At 47.9% G+C, this 19645-nt stretch overlaps 1 protein-coding gene across 5 annotated transcripts; it reads right to left on the bottom strand.

Moving 5' to 3' along the window:
• Positions 1-117: 117 nt before the first annotated feature.
• Positions 118-19329, bottom strand: HDHD2 (haloacid dehalogenase like hydrolase domain containing 2). 5 transcript variants are annotated; one of them, XM_074165920.1, is made up of 7 exons: positions 19267-19329; positions 14975-15076; positions 12646-12854; positions 9679-9763; positions 4629-4845; positions 4197-4260; positions 118-2376 (listed from the first exon to the last, which is right to left on the bottom strand). In XM_074165920.1, exons 2-7 carry the CDS (start codon positions 15073-15075, stop codon positions 2273-2275), a joined length of 780 nt encoding a protein of 259 aa, XP_074022021.1. In that variant the 5' UTR covers position 15076; positions 19267-19329; the 3' UTR covers positions 118-2272. The 5 variants fall into 5 exon arrangements, with proteins under 5 accessions (XP_074022021.1, XP_074022019.1, XP_074022018.1 ...); XM_074165918.1 differs by having other exon boundaries at positions 490-2376; positions 14975-15080; positions 19267-19312; XM_074165917.1 differs by lacking the exon at positions 19267-19329 and adding an exon at positions 19040-19257 and having other exon boundaries at positions 490-2376; positions 14975-15080.
• Positions 19330-19645: the final 316 nt, after the last annotated feature.

Here is a 19645-nt window from a genome sequence, read left to right as displayed (position 1 = left end):
TTGCCGCCAAAGGATCCAATGGTGATGGGGAAGGAAATGCTGCTGTTTCCAGGGAAGAGAACGCAGTGACAAATGCCAGGGGGTTTAACTGGAAGGGTGTTTGGTTATTTTTTTATTAGCCATTTCCAATGACCATTGAAAAAAAACATCCTTCATGGAAATAACGTGATGGCAGTTGCTGTGTAATGAAGGCTCCAGCCTTAGTTTTATGGATAAAGACTTAAAAGATCGATTGCTTCTCTGTCTTTATTCACAACAGTTCTTACTGTTTGGGGTACTACAGGTACCTACTACAGGTTTGGGGTAGAAGAACCGGAGCAGAAAGCTTGTTAAGAACAGTTAGATAATTAGTGTAATTCTCCCTTTCTGAGACTCACCAGAGCATCACAACCAGTAGACACCTGCACCCTTTTTAATGAAATGTGACTACTTTTGGTGAAATTCGGGACCATAGCAATACCTTGTGGATTTTTTTAGTTTGTCATTTTTAGCTAAAATCAAAGCCTCCATGTGCCAAATGCGTTGTTTTCCAGTTGGTTTGGGTTATTTCCAAGGCAAGGAATTAGAGGAACTTGGAGACATTGTAGAAAACCAGTCGATTTAGGTCAATCTAACTAGAAACTGGCTTGGTGGTTACCCGCTGTTCACAAACAGCGAGTCTTTGCAGCTCAGAGGTATTAGCCAAGCGGGAGACTTTTCTGCTTATAAGAGTCAGGACTGCCACACGTCCTTTAATCTTTTAATTAGAAACTCTATAATCAGTCATTTTTTCAGGCTCTCAGGTCTCATTGCTTGCCCCTCTCTCACTTGGCAAGACAGTTACCCTCTTTGCGGTTCTCCCAGTGTCTTCCTTGCATGGGCTTGTGAGATAGGTACCACGATTTTCCATGATTTCCAGCTCTGGGACCTCTGAAGCGCCAACAGTCTCTTATTTTTCATTCCAGTGTCACTCAGTTGTCACAAGTCTTCCTGGGAAATGTCTCCACGGGATTTTTCTTGTCGATCTCTCTCCTCCTGAACCTGACCAAAAACCTCCCTGGTGTACTCCAAGCCGTAAAGCAACACCACTTATGAGATGTGTGAATTTATTCCAAACGGTATCTAAAGGCGTTTTTTGTTCCTGGGAGGGTTATCATTTCTTGTATTTCTAGTGCAAAGTCTGCTCCATCCACACGTTGTGTCTCGGACAGAAATTAAATCTGAGCCCGCAGACAATCTTTCATCTAAGGAGAGCTTCCCTTTCATCCATCAACATGATTTTTCTTAACAAGAACAAGCAACGGCTCATTAACACAAAACTATATTTTCAATAGGGTTACTACTCCAGCAATGTATAATTACAATCTAATAATTTAACACTCAGGAGCACTGTAAAACAAACTGTAAAGGACTTTGATTATTACAGTTTGCAAATGGACCAGAAAAGATATTTACCGTCATTACAAAGTTGGTTTGTGTTGGGGGATTTAGCGCGTAGGAAAAGCACTGCCTACTACAGAATTAAATTTCATTTTACGGCTCTACTAACCAACTGTGGAAAAACTGGAATCTGTCCCCATGGCTCGTGAAGGATTTTTTTCCATAACATTAAAAAGAAACAAAAAAAACCCCGCCAACAATAGTGAAATTTTGCAACTGTAGCATTAATAGGACCCCGCTGAAGTCTAATTTCAAAAATTCACAGTCTCTGAGGCATTTAATACCAGATTTTTTGTTTCTGTACCATTCTTTTTAATAACAGAATCTAATTAAAACATCTGTAAAGTGCTGACAGTTTTAACTTGATGTAAAATCTGAAAAACAAAAAAAACCCCAGCATCTGTTCTAATGAGAGGAAAGATATCAAACAATAGTTATTATTAAACAATGGTGATGTTTTAATTTAAAAGTCACTTCTCAATGTGCATAATCTCTACCTTTAAATTAGAGCAGAGCAGAGGCGTGCTCAGTGAAATCACTACAGGCTGACTAAGGCTCTGTTAGTCTTGGAGGTTTATATTTGAGTATTTCCAGTGTTTTGTTGTGGTCTTTTTTTTCCATTTAGCTTATTCAGCAGTTCGTAGCCCCTCTATCTCACCTGCTGAACATCTGCGGTCCCTCATCGCATCCTCCTGAAACTACTACAGGAAAGGGGCTTCCCAGCTCTGCCGAATGGAAGGAGCTCACGGTTGGGCTGCTGATGCATGCATTGATCCTGCGACCTTAATTTTTGAAGCCAAAGTAAAGGAAATTATGTGATACGGATGTTTCTTCAAACTAACTATTCCCTTCCTCACAGCAGATGCTCTAGGATATGCTCCACCGCCGCTGGAAAATTCTCACAGGTTAAGTAAGGAGCAGGATTGATTTTGTCTTCATCTGCCCGTCGATATTTACCTGGAACAGATTAACAAAAAGATGCATTTTCCAAGCTCCTTTGGGTATCTTTTTTTTTTTTCCCTGAAAACTACAGCCTCCTCAGATCAGTAACAACCAGGCGTGGTAGGAGGAGTTCCCATCTGAGGTTCTTCTGCAACAAACATCTCACAATCTTCCCTAAACAGAAAGGGAACTACTGGAGAGAGTCCAACGAAGGGCAACTAAGGTGATTAAGGGATTGGAGCATCTCCCTTATGAGGAAAGGCTGAGAGAGCTGGGGCTCTTTAGCCTGGAGAAGAGAAGGCTGAGGGGAGACCTTATCTATGTTTACAGGTACCTAAAGGGTGGGTTGAAGGATGATGGAGCCGGACTCTTTTCAGTGGTTTCCAGCGATAGGACGAGGGGCAATGGGCACAAGCTGGAACATAGGAGGTTCCATTTAAATACGAGGAGAAACTTCTTTCCGGTGAGGGTGCCAGAGCCCTGGAACAGGCTGCCCAGGGAGGTCGTGGAGTCCCCTTCTCTGGAGATTTTCAAGACCCGCCTTGATGCAGTCCTGAGTGATGTGCTCTGGGCAACCCTGCTTCAGCAGGGGAGTTGGACTAGATGATCTCTAGAGGTCCCTTCCAACTCTGACAATTCCGTGATTCCGTGATAAACAAACACTGAGCCTGACTGAATCATGGAATGGTGGGGGTTGGAAGGGACCTCTGGAGGTCATCTAGTCCAACCCCCTGCCAAAGCAGGGTCACCACAAGCATGCTGGACAGGAACGTGTCCATTTTGAATGTCTCCAGAGAAGGAGACTCCACACCCTCTCTGGGCAGCCTCTTCCAGGGCTCTGCCACCCTCAAAAGTGAAGAAGCTTTTCCTCATGTTGAGATGGAATTCCCTGTGTTCCAGTTTGTGCCCCTTACCTCTTGTCCTGTCACTGGGCACCACTGAGAAGAGTCTGGCCCCATCCTCTTGCCATGCACCCTTTAGATATTGCTCAGCATTGATGAGGTCCCCTCTCAGTCTCCTCTTCTCCAGGCTGAACAGCCCCAGGTCTCTCAGCCTTTCCTCATCAGAGAGATGCTCCAGCCCCTCGATCATCTTTGTAGCCTCCGTTGGACTCTCTCCAGCAGTTGCCTGTCCTTCTTGAACTGGGGAGCCCAGAACTGGACCCAGTGCTCCAGATGGGACCTCACCAGGGCAGAGCAGAGGGGGAGGATGACCTCCCTCCACCTGCTGGCCACGCTTTTCTTAATGTCCCCCAGGAGACCACTCACCTTCTCGGCCACAAGGGCACACTGCTGCCTCATGGGCAACTTGGCCATGACTGAAGATTCCTCCAGGGGCAGGTTTGGTTCAAAATTAGTGTTACTTATGCACTGGCACTATTCACTCACTGACTATTCAGACAGTCATGTTATAGGTTCTTGAAATAACAATGTTATCACCTTCCCTTCTGGGTTTTATGTGGAAGAGTACGATCACTTGCTTTCACTTTCAACACAACGGACTGTGTGGCATGAGCAGCTGCCACCTCAGAAACACCTTCCCCACTCCATGGTACCATGCATAACATGGATAATACCTGTTACTCCCTTCGGGTTCCACTTTTGTCTGAAGGAAAATGACTTCTATGACCAGTGTAATCACTACAGAATGTCACCAGAGCTCCTGAAGGATCAGTGGTTGCGTTGCTAAGACTGATTTCGGTGATCTAAGATGTCACAGTAGAGGTTCTCTCTGTTCTTTGACCAGTGCTCGGGATTTTAGAGTTGTTAGAGGAAAAAAATTCACACCTACAATATCAGCCGTCTCCCAAAATGACTGTTCCACTGCATACTTACCAGTCCTGACCAAAATCCCACGCATGCCCGCGTTCTGGGCACCACCAACGTCATCCCTGCAGTCCTGGGACAGAAGAGGAGATGAGCTGGTTAGTGGTCACAGGCCCTCCTTCTCAACATATTTCTCATGACGTTCTCTGCTTTGCACATCACTAACCACCCACTTAAAAGCAGCTGCACGGGGTCAAATCTTTAGCTACCTGTTAGGGAAACCGTCACGGGAAAGATTTACTACGGGCTTTTAGCAACTGAATGAAGAGAACCCGCCCCATGGACTACACCTTAAATCCTGCAAGTTTTGCCGGTTCAATTTTCAACCCTCGTTCAATCCCAGTGCTTTTAGAAAGACCCGTTCATGGCATTTGGGAGACAACGGCACACAGAGGAGATGAGAACCACGTGAAAAGGCAGGTGACAAGGTCCCCCACGTACGTCACCAATCATGACGGCCTCCTCTGGGGTACAGTCGGTCCCCCGCAAAGCTTCCAGAAAGAAGGTTTTCTCCGGCTTCCCCACCACCGTCGCTTTGGCGTCCGCCGCATACTCCAGCCCGGCTACAAAAGGTCCAGGTCCCAGAGCCAAGCCATCTTTTTTCTTGAAATACCTGGCTTTATGTATAGCTATGAGAGGAGCACCATCCAAAACCAACCTAAAGAAAGTACCAAAAATTATATTAAAGAAATTATATTCACAGTTGAAGGCCCGAACTGACTTTCATTTTAAGTTGATGACACTGACTTTCACGAAGACCCAAATTATAATGCAAGCCTGCATTCATCTGGAGAGTTTAACAAAGTTCCTTCCTTTCTTTTCCCCAGGAACAGCTAATAAATAAACCCCCCAAATAAAGAATTCCTTATCTTGAGGATTCTAGCAGGATTTTTAAGTCCTGCCTGTATCTCTGCAATAAGGTCCATTACTCTAAGCTGCCTCATTTTTCACTAAGGCAAACATCCCAACATTAGAACCCAGCCGATGTCGCCATGCAAATAAGTTAAAATACATTAACCCCAGGTAGGGGCTGTAGGTAGCAGGTTGATGGGCAGAGCCTTAATCTTCTCGCCTGGACCAAGAACCCAGTAGGGCCTTCTAGACTCTGCTGCCAGGAAATCCACAGCCCGGCAGCTCTTCGGGGTGTTAGTATCACCTCTAACAGCAAACAGCTACCTGTTTCCAGCAGGGATGGGTGTTCAGGATAGTCCCAGGTACAGGATAAATCATCTTACCTTAACTTTATATTTTAACGTTGGAGGAATGACAATAACAAGTTACATGAAAAAGCACAAAGATATTAGGTGTGTTCGTATTCCACCAAATTCCCCAGTTAATAGCGCTATTACTGAGCCTTTTAGAAATGAAACTGGATTTAGAATCATAGAATGATTTGAGTTGGAAAGAACCTTAAAGACCATCCCGTTCCAAGCCCCTGCCATGGGCAGGGACACCTCCCACCAGAACAGGTTGCTCAAAGCCCCCTCCAACCTGGCCTTGAACACCTCCAGAGATGGGGCAGCCACAGCTTCTCTGGGCAACCTGGGCCAGGGTCTCACCACCCTCACAGCAAAGAAGTTCTTCCCCAGATCTCATCTCAATCTCCCCTCTTCCAGTTTGAAGCCATTTCCCCTCGTCCCGTGGCTCCCCTCCCTGATCAAGAGTCCCTCCCCAGCTTTCCTGGAGCCCCTTTAGGGACTGGAAGGGGCTCTAAGGTCTCCCCGGAGCCTTCTCTTCTCCAGGCTGAACCCCCCCAGCTCTCTCAGCCTGTCCTCACATCAGAGGGGCTCCAGCCCTCACAGCATCTTTGTGGCCCTCTGCTAGACTCATTCCAACAAGTTCATGTCCTGATGTTGGTGGCCCCAGAGCTGGAGGCAGCACTGCAGGGGGGTCTCCCCAGAGCAGAGCAGAGGGACAGAATCCCCTCCCTCACCCTGCTGGCCACGCTGCTGGGGATGCAGCCCAGGATGCAAGGGGTTTCTGGGCTGCCAGCGCATGTTGCCAGCTCATGTTGAGCTTCGCATCCACCAACACCCCCAAGTCCTTCTCCTCAGGGCTGCTCTCCATCCATTCTCCACCCACCCTGGATTTGTGCTTGGGGTTGCACTGAACCTGGTGCAGGACCTTGCACTCGGACTGGTTGAACTTCCTGAGGTTCACACTGGGAACTGCTCCCTGCCCAACAGCCCAGATCCTCACGCCTTCCTGTCACAGAGCATGCACCCTCCTCGGGGTTCCTCCTCTGACAGCTGACCTACCTGTTAAAAATCTGCACAGAACACGGCATTGTCCGGAGTGTCCCATCACCTGTTCCTTGGGCGAAGAAACTGCCCCCCGCCCCGGCTACACCCTCCTTTCAGGGAGTTGTAGAGAGCGAGAAGGTCTCCCCTCAGCCTCCTTTTCTCCAGGCTGAACACCCCCAGCTCCCTCAGCTGCTCCTCACAAGACTTGTGCTCCAGACCCCTCACCAGCTCCGTTGCCCTTCTCTGGACACGCTCCAGCACCTCAATGTCTTTCCTGTTGTGAGGGGCCCAAAAACCACATAAAATCTTGCTTTGCCCCTTCACCGCCTTTCTGGAGCTCTACCCAAAGAGGCTGCCTTAGGTGAGTTGTGTTCTCCTTGGAGGCCGTCTGCTCCTTCCCACCTGCTGGGAACTCTGAGCACTACACAAATGATAATACTTCATTGCACTTAATTATCACAAATCAATGCTTTCCAAAGCTAGCTCAACAAGAAGAGAGCTGGCAAGTGTATCTGTGAGCAGCCAGACGTGTTCACGATGGGAGGATGCCTCTAGGACACAGGAAAATTTAATTTGACAGCAGCACCACAACCACTTATATTCAGCAGTTCGCAGGAAAGATCTCACCTGAGAGAATTCTTTTAAGTGTGACATCAAAATCCCACGTATACAGAAATTTAGTCTCAGTCATTTTAAACAGTGCCTGGAGAATGGCATTTCTCTGTCTATCTCGTCTTGGGACTTATATTGGGTTAGATTTACCTAACCTAATGTTGGATATCAACCGGGTAGTTGCCTACCGGGTAATTAGTCAGCCTGGGCTCTTCACAGTCAGTGGAGAGGAAAAAAAAACACTTCTAGGGCACAGTTCAACTGTCCTATTTTAAGCACTACTAGGGGAAAAATGAATGATGCCTTGCAGGGGCCTCCTCCCTCCCTCAGGAGCCCGGGTCAGCAGCTCAGATGCTGGCATCGGCACGGTAGGTACCTGCATTTAATCAGATTCACCTGAAAGTTTTGCTGTGAGCAAAGCAAATCCCAAGTGATTTAATTATCTGAGCAGTAAAGGGCAAGGAATAAAGGACACGGCATAAAGCTCAAGAAGAAGAAAATGTGGGCAATGGTTAGTATTTCCATTAGACCAAACAAAATGGACACCAGCAGAACAGTGTCCTCTCAACAGAAGACTGGGGGGGAAACCCAGTGGAAAAAACCCACTGCCCGCCACGGGGGGCTGGATTTGGCCTTCAGCACCTTCCTTCCATCACCAGAGCAAGCATTCCATTCTGCCTTTAATGCAATAAGCCCAAATCCAGCCTGGGACAACCTCAGCCACCTCCAGAGGGCCAGCTCCACAGGCTTTCCCCCCTCTGCTGGCCTGGGGAAGCCTGGGGCCCGCAGGGACTCTGCGATGACTCTTGTTTCGAGTGCCCCAGTCTCCAGCCCCAGGCAGCTAACGACTATTACTCGACAGTTAATATATTCATGACAGAAATATCAATAAATAAAATGATGTAAGCACTGGAATTCATGATTGTGAAATTAAGAGTCCGCTCATGAGCGCACTGTAAAACCCTAAAATCGATGCCACCGGCAAGATGCGCTAATGAGGCAGACGGGGAGTCAGTTTGGGTCAATACACGTCCTTATGGCACAGAACTGGCAGGCAGATAAGGACAGTGCCGGTTTCCTACTCCAAGGAGCCTCCGCAAGATCCTGGTGAGCAGTAATCGATACTCCCTCTTTGGATGTAGTAACAAAAGGCACATCACCGGGGATAAACTCAGTAACAGGCTCATGTTCACGTCTTTTGAAGCTAAGGGCTTTTTTCAAGTTGAAACCGAGAGCGCTGTGCAGAGCTACAACTGGGAGAAGGACACGTGGCCGTGCACCTTTGCACACACTATTGCACCCGTACGGCTACAGATAAATTTTATCTTATTTACCCCTTAATCAACACACAAGACAAAGAGCTTTAGAAATCACAGAATCATAGAATTGTCCAGGTTGGAAGGGGCCTTTCAGATCATTGAGTCCAACCATCAACCAATGCTAACAAAACCACCACTAACCCATGTCCCTCAGCACCATGTCTGCCCGGCTTTTAAATACCTCCAGGGATGGTGACTCCACCACTGCCCTGGGCAGCCTCTTCCAAGGCTTGATAACCCTTTCCGTGTAAAAATTGTTCCTAACACCCATCCTAAACCTCTTTTGGTGCACCTTGAGGCTGCTTCCTCTTGTCCTATCGCCTGTGACTTAGGAGAAGAGACCGACCCCCCCTGGCTACACCCTCCTTTCAGGGAGTTGTAGAGAGTGAGAAGGTCTCCCCTCAGCCTCCTTTTCTCCAGGCTGGACACCCCCAGCTCCCTCAGCCGCTCCTCAAAAGACTTGTGCTCCAGACCCCTCACCAGCTCCGTTGCCCTTCTCTGGACATGCTCCAGTGCCTCAATGTCCTTCTGGTCACGAGGGGCCCAAAACTGGACCCAGCCCTCGAGGTGGGGCCTCACCAGTGCCCGGTACAGGGGGACGGTCACTGCCCCAGTCCTGCTGGCCACCCTGATAGAGGCCAGGATGCTGGTGGCCTTCTTGGCCACCTGGGCACACTGCTGGCTCATATTCAGCTGCTGTCGACCAACACCCCCAGGTCCTTTTCCAACGGGCAGCTCCAGCCACTCTGCCCCAGGCCTGGAGCGTCCATGGGGTTGCACAGACAAGACCAAATCTGATCCATAGTTCAAGTAGCCCAGGACATTGTGATGTCCACTCCTGAAGGCAAAACGCTCCAGCAGATGTTGCTAGAAAACCTGCATTAGGTAGGTAAGGAATAATCTGCCCTAAATACTGGATTTCCTTCTCTATAATATTTGGGCTCCAAAGGCTGAGGTTTGAACTTGGAAGCCATCTCTCAAATACTTCCCAACATCCTTGGGTTTGTGTATCTCCTCTTGAAGCACTGCTGACTTTTTCACCTCAACGACAACCATGACTGTACTTCTATAGTTAATTTACAGACTGAAAGCCAGGAAAACCAAGGCTGCACTGCCTGAAGTTCATGGTTAAGGCCCCATATTCAGCAAGGTTGGTGTCTCTCTCTCAGACAAGGAAGAAGACATGCTACGTAACAGTGACATTGCCACCTTCTTTTCTCCGCATGAGAAGAATTTCCTCGGCTGTGTAGAGGTGCAGAGCCCAGCACAAAGACAGCCACAACTCCGAAAGCCATGAGGAGAAAGAAAGCCACTTACCGAAACGCTCTGTTCATCATCTCATAGTGAAAGTGCTCAGGAGCCAGTCCTACCACCACTGCATTGGGGTCATCGGTGGCTACCCCTGGAAAACCAAAACGTGACTCTTGAGTGAACTGAATTTCACTCATACTTAGCCGTACCCACTCAGCAAGCACAATAAATCGCTTTACAGCAAAAAAAAACCTAAGCGTTTTCTGACACAGACACATCACATAGACCAGTTTTATGCCTTTTAGAAACGAGGAAAGCATCTGTGGAAAAGGTGTCGATCCATCCAGACTGCCGTCCCTCACGATGGACACAGCTCTGCAGCTGGACAGTCGTAACGGCGAGCGTTGAACAGTGATTCTTTCACCAAAATGCAGCAGAATCCACAAATCACTTTTTCAACTGAATGAATTTTTGTTATCTGAGAATCCCTTTCTACATATATTCATCTGCTTTCTAAGACAGTAAAGCAGGAAGACTAGTGAATTCCATCCAGTTTTTCTATTCCCTCTACTTAAACTCCACTTTAAAGAGAAGAAACTAAGAGAGAAGAAACTCTCTCCTAAGAGGAGAAAACTCCACTTAGGCTATAAAGTCTGACTCTTGTTCTACATATCACAGAATCAGAGAATGCTACGTTGTTGGAAGGGACCTCTGGAAATCATCTAGTCCAACCCCCTGCCAAAGCAGGGTCACCATGAGCAGGCTGGACATGAACACGTCCAGGCCAGTTTGGAATGTCTCCAGAGAAGGAGACTCCACCACCTCTCTGGGCAGCCTCTTCCAGGGCTCTGCCACCCTCAAAAGTGAAGAAGCTTTTCCTCATGTTGAGATGGAATTTCCCGTATTCCAGTTTGTGCCCGTTGCCCCTTGTCCTGTCACCAGGCACCACTGAGAAGAGTCTGGCCCCATCCTCTTGCCATGCGCCCCTTAGAGAATGCTCAGCATTGATGAGGTCCCCTCTCAGTCTTCTCCTCTCCAGGCTGAACAGCCCCAGGTCTCTCAGTCTCTCTATCAGCCTGGTTATGATGGCAAAGATGGTATCGCAGCATGACCTGGAAGGTGTTACACTAGATTAGTCTGGGCTCCTCTGGAAGGTCTATCTTTCAATGTGGATTAGTCCCCTCGAGAACGGCTTGGGCCTGCTTTGTCCTGCACTGCTCCAGAGGACCATGACTGTTTCTACACGGTGGTGCCACCTCTGAACAAAACCAGCAATGGAAGCAGAGTAGCATCCACAGGAGAAATGGGAGTAACAGAGAGTTTTATTTGTAAGAGGTTAAGTTATCAGCTGCATCCTGCATTTGCTGGGGTTTTTGTTCCACCTTCACACCTTTACTGGGACAACTATAGCTCCTAGGTCTCTGGAGAAGGTCACCGCAGCCCACTGGCTGATGTCTCCTGCAGCATGTCCTTCAATTAGCTCAGACAGCAAAATGTACACTCAGAGATGCCACATGGAATTGGTGACATCTCCAAAAAGCATCTGGGACCTTTAACCAAGAATGGATTATATTCATCCATCTGTGACCAACTTTACGGAGACATCAGCAAAGAATAGTTCAACAGCAGCCATTAAAAGGAATTTAAAGCGTTCTCCATTGTACTTAAATGTTTCAAAAGCAGCACTGAGAGAATACGAGCCAAACCGCTCGTAGCAAAAAGAAACTCAACAATCCATTCCAGACCCAAGCAATCCAGATAATGCCACCAATGTACTCTGCTGATGTCTCTGCCTTTGCCACCTTCTACAAAATTAGCATCAGCTACTGTAAAACTGACGGAAAGATCCCAGACACATGGAGACTAAGCTGATTTAAATACCTGCAGTGAAATAGCTGCTGTCTCTGCTGTTTCTGACCCAAGAAAGCCTCCCTGAGAACACAAACACAGAATATTGCTGGGGGCATATTTCTCAGGATACGACGTTAGGTAGAGCAGATCATCAGGTTTCATTGCTCTCAGAGCCCAAAGAGGCTGTTCTCCTGGGCACTTTTTTTTCAGAAGATTACTGACTATACTATGGCACTAAAATTTAACAGGAAATTTCTAGCTCCCAGCAAGACCAGAACCTACTTAAATTACGCAGCCGCAAGGATTTCAGTTTGTAAGGCAAGGGACAGGGAGCTGCGGGGAGCCATCCACATTTTTTAATGCCTTGACTTTAAACAAAAGACTGAATATACAAGATATGGTTTTCAACTCGTGAGTATTTTAAAAACATGGGTATCTCCACCAGCCTTGAAACAACAACATGGTTAAGTCAAAAATTAACTATCCCAGCTCAGGCACCTGCCAGACATGTCCAAGTTCAAATATACCATCTTCTACTCCCCTTACAGAGGGAGGGAAATGGGAACATCTCAAAATAAAGCAAGTTTTAACCAGGTCTTTAGAGATGTCAATCCAGAGAAGTTATGGAGATGAACCTCTTGTCACCAATTAAGGTATCAAAGTACATGGGCTGAGATGTTCAATACAAAATAAGTGACAATAATTACCTGGAGATTTTACATCTTAGTAACAATCTATTAAGAGAGAAAGCCTCCTGCGTGTGCCTGCACGCTGGCTTTTCAGCTCTTTATGAGTGAAACCTCTGCGCAATAGCTGAGGGAAACCTGATGTCCAACAAATTGACACATCCTTGCTATAAAACAAACCAGCACTGGTAGGTGCAATAAATGTCCAGTGATCTAGTGATAAGTATTACTTTTTCTTACACTGGAAATTAATAAAAAATATTGAATTTTACCCAAATTCCTGATCATTTGAAGGCTTTGGCTGCCATTTCCACTACTCCCCAAGAAGCTGTGACTGCAGACCGTTTAATGTTAATTTAGAAAGAAGAAAAGGACCTTTATGACTCTGGAGAGTTCCACATGTCAAGCTTCACCATGGCTGGTGACATATACGATTGTCATCCTACAAAACGGAGAGCGCCATGTTTCCTTAGTTGCTCAGTAACTTCCACCTCACCTGTGAAATCAGGCAGGGCCTTATCATCCACCAGGAGGAGGGGCCGCACCTGCTTTTGCTCCAGGAGGTTTCTGGCTGCCGTCAGCGACGTGAAGATCTCATTTTCTGTGATGTCAAACCCCAGTTTCGTCAGCCTCTCCAGCAGGTCCCTCTTGCATTCCTTCGTCGTGTTAGTCACAAACCGAATGGTAACGGGAGCGCGGCGCAGCCTGATGGATGAAGAGCAACAGCAAATTGGCCACAGCATCCCTCTGTTTACACACTTGCACCTCTCTCTGGGACTGAAAAAGGACTGTTTGTCTAAAGCATCCTGAACCAAAATAAATAAACAGAAGAACCTTGTTGCTAAATTAATACATTGAACTCCACGTGCTGAGAGAATGTCACAGCAGCTGCGGCTCATCCAGAGATGCAGGATGCTCAAGGAGCCTGTGTCACCTCTGTGGCAATTTTATGTCAGCTTTTGTAGCCACTTCTCCCTTTCCTGAGGAACACCAATACCACGTGAAACCCCATTATTGCCCTACACCGACAGTACACGCTACCAAACAATCAAATAATTTTAAGTGACAATTTCAACACCATTCCCTTTAATTATTCCCCCATCATCACTTTCTCTCTTTGTTGCTATAGAAACAAACACTGGCATCATGACTGCACGGAGAACATCAGAATAAAGTTGATCATCGCTGAAGACTTGCTTGCACCTGCCACTTCTTCCTCTTATTTTTCAGATACACTGACCCTTCACAAGGATGAGCTGGTAAAAGAGTCCCCTGGCTGCTAATAATTTTTTTTTTTCCTATGGACCTCAATACTGAGAAGGAACGCTAAAAATTGAATCCCTCCTGGAAATAAATATCCCTTCTCTAACTCCCTCCCTTGTCAAAGCCAGTACAGGGCCTGCAAGGGCACCACTCAAGAGGAATCAAGCAGAAGACAAAGGAGGACCAGTGGCTTTAGAGAACAGTTTGTCTTCTGATTCTACAGAAGCCATTTCTTCTGTCCAGTCCAAGGCCCAGAGGCTTGGAGGTGAGAAACAGACTGGACTGATACCAAGCTCTTCCCGACCATATCATCACTTTTTTATATATATGGATTTTTGAGAACGTTGACTCTCACCTGGCACAAGCTCTCCCTGCAGCATGAAACACCAAGCAGACAAGGTCCAGTGAGTAAAAGGGTAATGAATGAATGCCCAACACTTGAGCAGTTTTTACTTCCTTGCAATTTTACATCTTCAGGAGATAATTATTTCCACAAAATTATTTGTGAGAAGAAATGCAGTTTCCTAATCCCTCTGTGAACTTTTCCTCTGAGCAACAGTCTAGCTTTATAAAAATCTAAGCAGCCAATACAACTCCAGTAAAAACTTCTCTTTCTCTTCCTTAATTCAACCCTAGTCCTCTCCCCTGATTAATTCTTACTGTCCCAGCATCTTAATGTGTTCTCCCTCACTCACCGTGGCAGTATATATCACTTCGTGTTTTTTTCCATCCATTGCAAGATGTCTTCTCCAGGAAAACAGTGTCATAATACAGCACAAAGATCTCTGGGGTTGCATATCCTTTTTTGTTTTTTTTGCCACTGACTTGGACAGATTAAGTCATTTGACTATGCCTCGATTTCTTTAGGCACCCTTTCATCAGAAGACAAAGAAGTACTTAACTGTCCTGTTTATTAATGTGTTGAAATTCCCACAAAGGATAGGCTGTATTATCAAGTGCTTCTCAAACTCAAAAACGACTGAGGTCATTTACCTAGCAGAAATAAAATCTTAAAAAATAATAAAACTTGGCTGAAAGACCAAATGAAATGAGAACACTGCAAAGGATGCCTTGCTCTCTGGGCCAAGTTATTCTCTCTGTTATTCCACTAATAATGAAAGGCTCAGACAATGAGGTTCTTGTAGTTAAACAAAGCACTGAGTGAGGAACAGCTCAGCTGAAGTGCCTGTGGTGTAGATGGGGTAGTTCAGGTTAATTTAACTACTTGCCACTTCAGCTAAGGCTGTAGTCCCATATGAATTAGAGGAAAACACTCTGAATATTGTCTTTTTCTATCTAGAAAAGTCCTAGAGAGCAACTTAGGAAAGCTGCAGGGGCTCAGGTGATACATGGCAACTTTTCAATATCTAGGCCCTTTGCTGATTTCTCTTGGTATTAATACAACTGTAAATAAAAGCAGAATTTGGCTGCATATTTCCTTATAAACGACAGCATAAAAAGGCAGAAGCTGTTACCACGGCTTTACTTAAAGAAGGGTCTTTGTGCAAACAGCGCTGACACAACCTATCAGAGGAAATAAAAAAAACAAAACGGTAGCTTGCCTTTTAAGAGCTTCCTGCGCGCCTGGCACAGCTGAGTCTTCAATGTGAAGTGTGCCGTTGAGATCCACCAAGACAGCTTTCAGCGCACGCCGAGCTGCCATCCTTCCTTCCCCAGGGAAAAGGCAAATAAATGAAACAACAAAAAAACTGGTTAGCAGACAATGGATAATAAAAATAAGGAACTCAGTTAAGCGCCTCATTTGTGCCAAGCCCGGTATTACTCAGAACATTACTCGCAGTATTAAATTGGCCCCTTTAGACAGAGAAATAAAAGGCAGCGTTTAAAAAAAATACATAATTGATGGGGTGGTATTTTCCCAAAGACTCTATATATGGAAATCAGGTGCTATTTGTTTTTTAAGTGCCTTTATTTGTGCACGTCAAAAAATTCTCTAAACAACTAAGAGGGTTGGGAAGAGGATCATTAGGTGTGGTATTGCTGGTTCAAGGCCTCAGCAAGCACATTTCGGCAAGTCCCATCGACACCAACGGCGCCGTTCAAGTAAAAAATAAATACAATACTACTGAGCGATGATACAGCGCTCCAACTATAAAGCTCAAAATGCTCCGCAGAAGTGGGTGTTGTTAATTTTATTTTTTGTAAGCGAGATCTACGGTGATCCAGCCCGCAATTGAGGGGCCCTAACTCTCAGGATATTCAGTGGTTGATTGCCTGTATACCAGCATGGATTTAACCTGGAAGCTCTCAGGGTTCAGGGATGTTCAGTTTCCCAAAGGGTTACTCCTGCCTCTTGCAAAGGGGACAGTCAAGCAGTCTTTCTACAGCGAGCTTCTGTGTCTCACAAGCAGGTACAGGACACTCAGCCCAAAACAGAAGCCAGTGTTCAAAAGCTAAAGGCACTAGGGAAGAAAACAGTGAGATAATGTGCAAGTCGTCTGGCTAAAAAGCTGTCTTCAGAAACTAGTACTTCTCCTTATGTTTGCTGCAAGTGCTGTTATTCTGCTCCACAAGCAAGTTTGCTGAGCTGTTTCTTAGCAAATTTCCAACACAGGAGCTTCTCTCATGTTTATTAGACAGTACCGGCCATCTGATCTGCCATCACTAGCAAGTCATCACAATTTTATGTGGAGCCCTTTTGGTTACAGACAGAACACATAACATGTATGTACTTTTAAAAAGCATGCAGAGTAGTCGACAGAATGACTAGAACCTGCCTTAAAAAATTCAAGTTTCTATCAGGACAGTTTTATCTTTGGAGACAGTTTTGTCAATGATCAGTATCAGGTGAATTCGATGTCTCAGGTACAAGACACAGGTGCAGAAATCTTTGAGATTCCACTTTAGTTATTCCTGCTGCTTCCCTGCAATAAATACGCATATTTTATAGTATGTCTGTTGCTACACAGGCCAAAGTTAAATGCCTATGATACAAAGCCGACAACAGGACTCCTAAGGAAGCTTCATCAATTGCACGGGAAAAGAGGGCACCGGGTTTCTAAGGCAACTTCTCTGAGTAAAATACTTAGTGCAGACAAAGTGCCTGAACAGAATGGAATTTGCATGACTCCATGACAAAAAAAACCAACCCCCAGCACAGGGAATTCTGAGTGCTGAGAGAAGTTAAGAAGAGGACTGAAGAAGGTGCTATTTATATAAATTCTCTAGCCAAAGACACATGACTGCAGAGCAACTGCACCGGGCCTGCACAGATAGCACGGCTAAGGATGGGGACAGAATATCCTAGGTTAGCAGAAATGGGATTTCTATTATTATTATTATTATCATAGAATCATCCAGGTTGGAAAAGACCCTTGGGATCATCGAGTCCAACCATCTACCCTACACTACAAAGTTCTCCCCTATATCATATCCCCCAACACCACATCTAAACGTCTCTTAAACACATCCAGGGATGGTGACTCAACCACCTCCCTGGGCAGCCTGTTCCAATGCCCGACCACTCTTTCTGTGAAAAATTCTTTCCTACTGTTCAGTCTAAACCTACCCTGCTGGAGCTTGAAGCCATTCCCTCTCGTTCTGTCATTAATTACCTGTGAGAAGAGACCAGCACCAACCTCTCTACAGTGTCCTTTCAAGCAGTTGTAGAGAGTGATGAGGTCTCCCCTCAGCCTCCTCTTCCTCAAACTAAACAGTCCCAGATCCTTCAACCGCTCTTCATAGGATTTGTTTTCCAGGCCCTTCACCAGCTTCGTTGCCCTCCTCTGCACTCGTTCCAGCACCTCGATATCTCTCTTGGATTGAGGTGCCCAAAACTGGACACAATACTCCAGGTGTGGCCTCACCAGTGCTGAGTACAGGGGCACAATCACCTCCCTGCTTCTGCTGGTCACGCTGTTTCTAATACAAGCCAGGATGCCGTTGGCTTTCTTGGCCACCTGGGCACACTGCTGGCTCATATTCAGCCGCTTGTCAATTAGAACCCCCAGGTCTCTTTCTTCCAGGCAGCTTTCCAGCCACACTTCCCCAAGCCTGTAGCAATGCACGGGGTTGTTGTGGCCCAAGTGCAGAACCTGGCACTTGCCCTTGTTGAAACTCATGCCATTGATTTTGGCCCAATGGTCCAATCTATCTAGGTCTCTCTGTAGAGCTTATCATTATCATTATTCCTCTTTTATCCTAGACCTCCACTGATTCTCCTGTTCACAGTGAATTTATTTGGGCAGTACAGCGGTTGTTTGCAGAACCAGCTTTCAGCATGGCCTAATTTTAACTAATGATGCCGTGAAAGACGAAATCAGGACTCAATAGTCGGGATGACTATTAAGCAGGTATCCTTTATTGCAGCGCTGGACGCACAGGGGATAGCTCCTCCAAATGTGCGTGCCCGACAGAGTCAGTTTAACAACATATATGCATACCATACATACATATTCATGCAAGGAGTTTTAACATATTCATTAGTTTCCAGTAACTCATTACCATATGCTACCTCCCTCTTGGAGCCCCCCCATTTGTCAGAGATAAGATAACATTGTGCTGGCCTCACAATTGCTATCTACATAGGTACCTTCCTGTCTTGTTACTTATCGTAGCTCTGCAGGGGTGTAGGCCCCTATTTGTGGTCAGCCAAGTTATATTTGCTAAGCAAACCTTCAAGCCATACCTAGCCTTATTCTTTAATTCACTAAAAAGCTCATGGCCTAGCAAGAAATCCTAAAGAAACCTCCAGTACCTCAGTTTTCACAATGGCAGCCCAACACATCACAGGAACTTCACCTTCACGCTGGCATGACAGTTACAGCAATGGGATAAAGCCATATATGATAATTTAGGCTGGTCAGGATCCGAGGGACCATCTGGTCGGACCCCAACTGGCCCTTGGCGGCCTGAGGGGCCAACGTGCCGTACAGGGCCGCAACAAGGGGCTCACAACTGATGGGGAAAGAGGCCTCGACCCCTTGGGGGCCTTTCCCTCAGATAACGGCACAGGCCGAGCAGCAAAGCTCCACCGGGGAGGCCCAGGACATGGCAGCAGAGCTGCCCCGGCCTACGCTAAGGGGAGCGGGGCTCCAGGGCCACCCAGAGAGGCCGCACGGCCTCCCCTGCGGGGCTGCCATTGCTCCCTGAGGAGCAGCGAGTGCCTCCCTTCTCACCGGGGAGCCCCGGGGCCCGTCCCCTGCCCCACAAGGACGGCCGCCATCCCCTCCCTTTCTCCCTCCGTGAAGGGAATGGCATGAGGAGACATCTACCACACACACACCCCACACACACACTCCCGCACCCCCCACCCCCCCCCCCACCCTCCAACACACACACACACACCCCACACACACACACACCCCAACACACACACATACACCCCCCCCACACACACACACCCCAGACACACAGCCACACACAGTCACACACAGCCACACACACCCCACACACACAGCCCCCCCCCCCCACACCCCACCCCCCCCCCCCACACACAGCCCCCCCTACACACACCCCACCCCAACCCCCCCCCCACACCCCCTCACCTCCACCCCCCCCCACACACACACACCCCCACCCCCCAACACACACACCCCACACACACCCCCACCCCCCAACACACACACACACCCCCCCCCCCAACACGCACACCCCCACACACACACCCCGGCCAAGGAGATGGTACCGCCTCCCTCCGCCAGTTTACAATGGTCAGGTGAGCCGGTCCATTCCCTGGCGGGGGAGCCCTCGTGCTCGCCGGGCTCCCCTTTCCCTTGAGGCGGATGGTTCCGCCCACCCGTTCGCGCCCGCAAGCGGCGGGCGAGCCCACTCGGGCGAGAGGGGAGAGCACCGCGGCCGCGGCGGCCCTCCCCGCCCCTTCCCCGAGACTAACCTGCCTCCGGCCGCCCCAACGCCGCCTGCCCAACGCCGCCCCGCCCCACAGCGCCCTCACGGAGCCGGGGCTGCCCGCCCGAGCGCCGGGGCCCGCCTGACCGCCGGCGCGGCAGCCACAACGGCGGGAGGGCGGCGGTACTCGGCTGTCTGGGGCCGGTACGACCGGCCGGGCTGAGGCGGCGGGCGACAGGCGGGACGGCGGCGGCCGCCGGTGCGGCCGGCAACAGGCAGCGCACCGGGCAGCCCGAGGGGGCCAAGGAGGGGCGGAAGGCGCGCGGCGCCTCAGAGCGAAGGGCGGGAACCGCCATGGAGCCCAGTCAGGTGCGGCGAGGGAAGGACGGCGGAGAAGCAGCCGCCTCATGCCCCAGCCGGCCTGG

Source organism: Numenius arquata, chromosome Z, assembly GCF_964106895.1.
Source record: "Numenius arquata chromosome Z, bNumArq3.hap1.1, whole genome shotgun sequence".
Classification (NCBI taxonomy): domain Eukaryota; kingdom Metazoa; phylum Chordata; class Aves; order Charadriiformes; family Scolopacidae; genus Numenius; species Numenius arquata.
Note: the sequence above shows the minus strand (reverse complement) of the source record. Positions and strands in the feature narration are given on the sequence as shown.

Coding starts and splice junctions, on each gene's coding strand:
- HDHD2 (XM_074165920.1), bottom strand. CDS start 15,075: ATGGCAGCTCGGCGTGCGCTGAAAGCTGTCTTGGTGGATCTCAACGGC. Junction 12,855..14,974: donor GCGCAGGAAGCTCTTAAAAG/GCAAGCTACCGT, acceptor TTCATCCATCAG/GCTGCGCCGCGCTCCCGTTA. Junction 2,377..4,196: donor TGGGATTTTGGTCAGGACTG/GTAAGTATGCAG, acceptor AATCTGTTCCAG/GTAAATATCGACGGGCAGAT.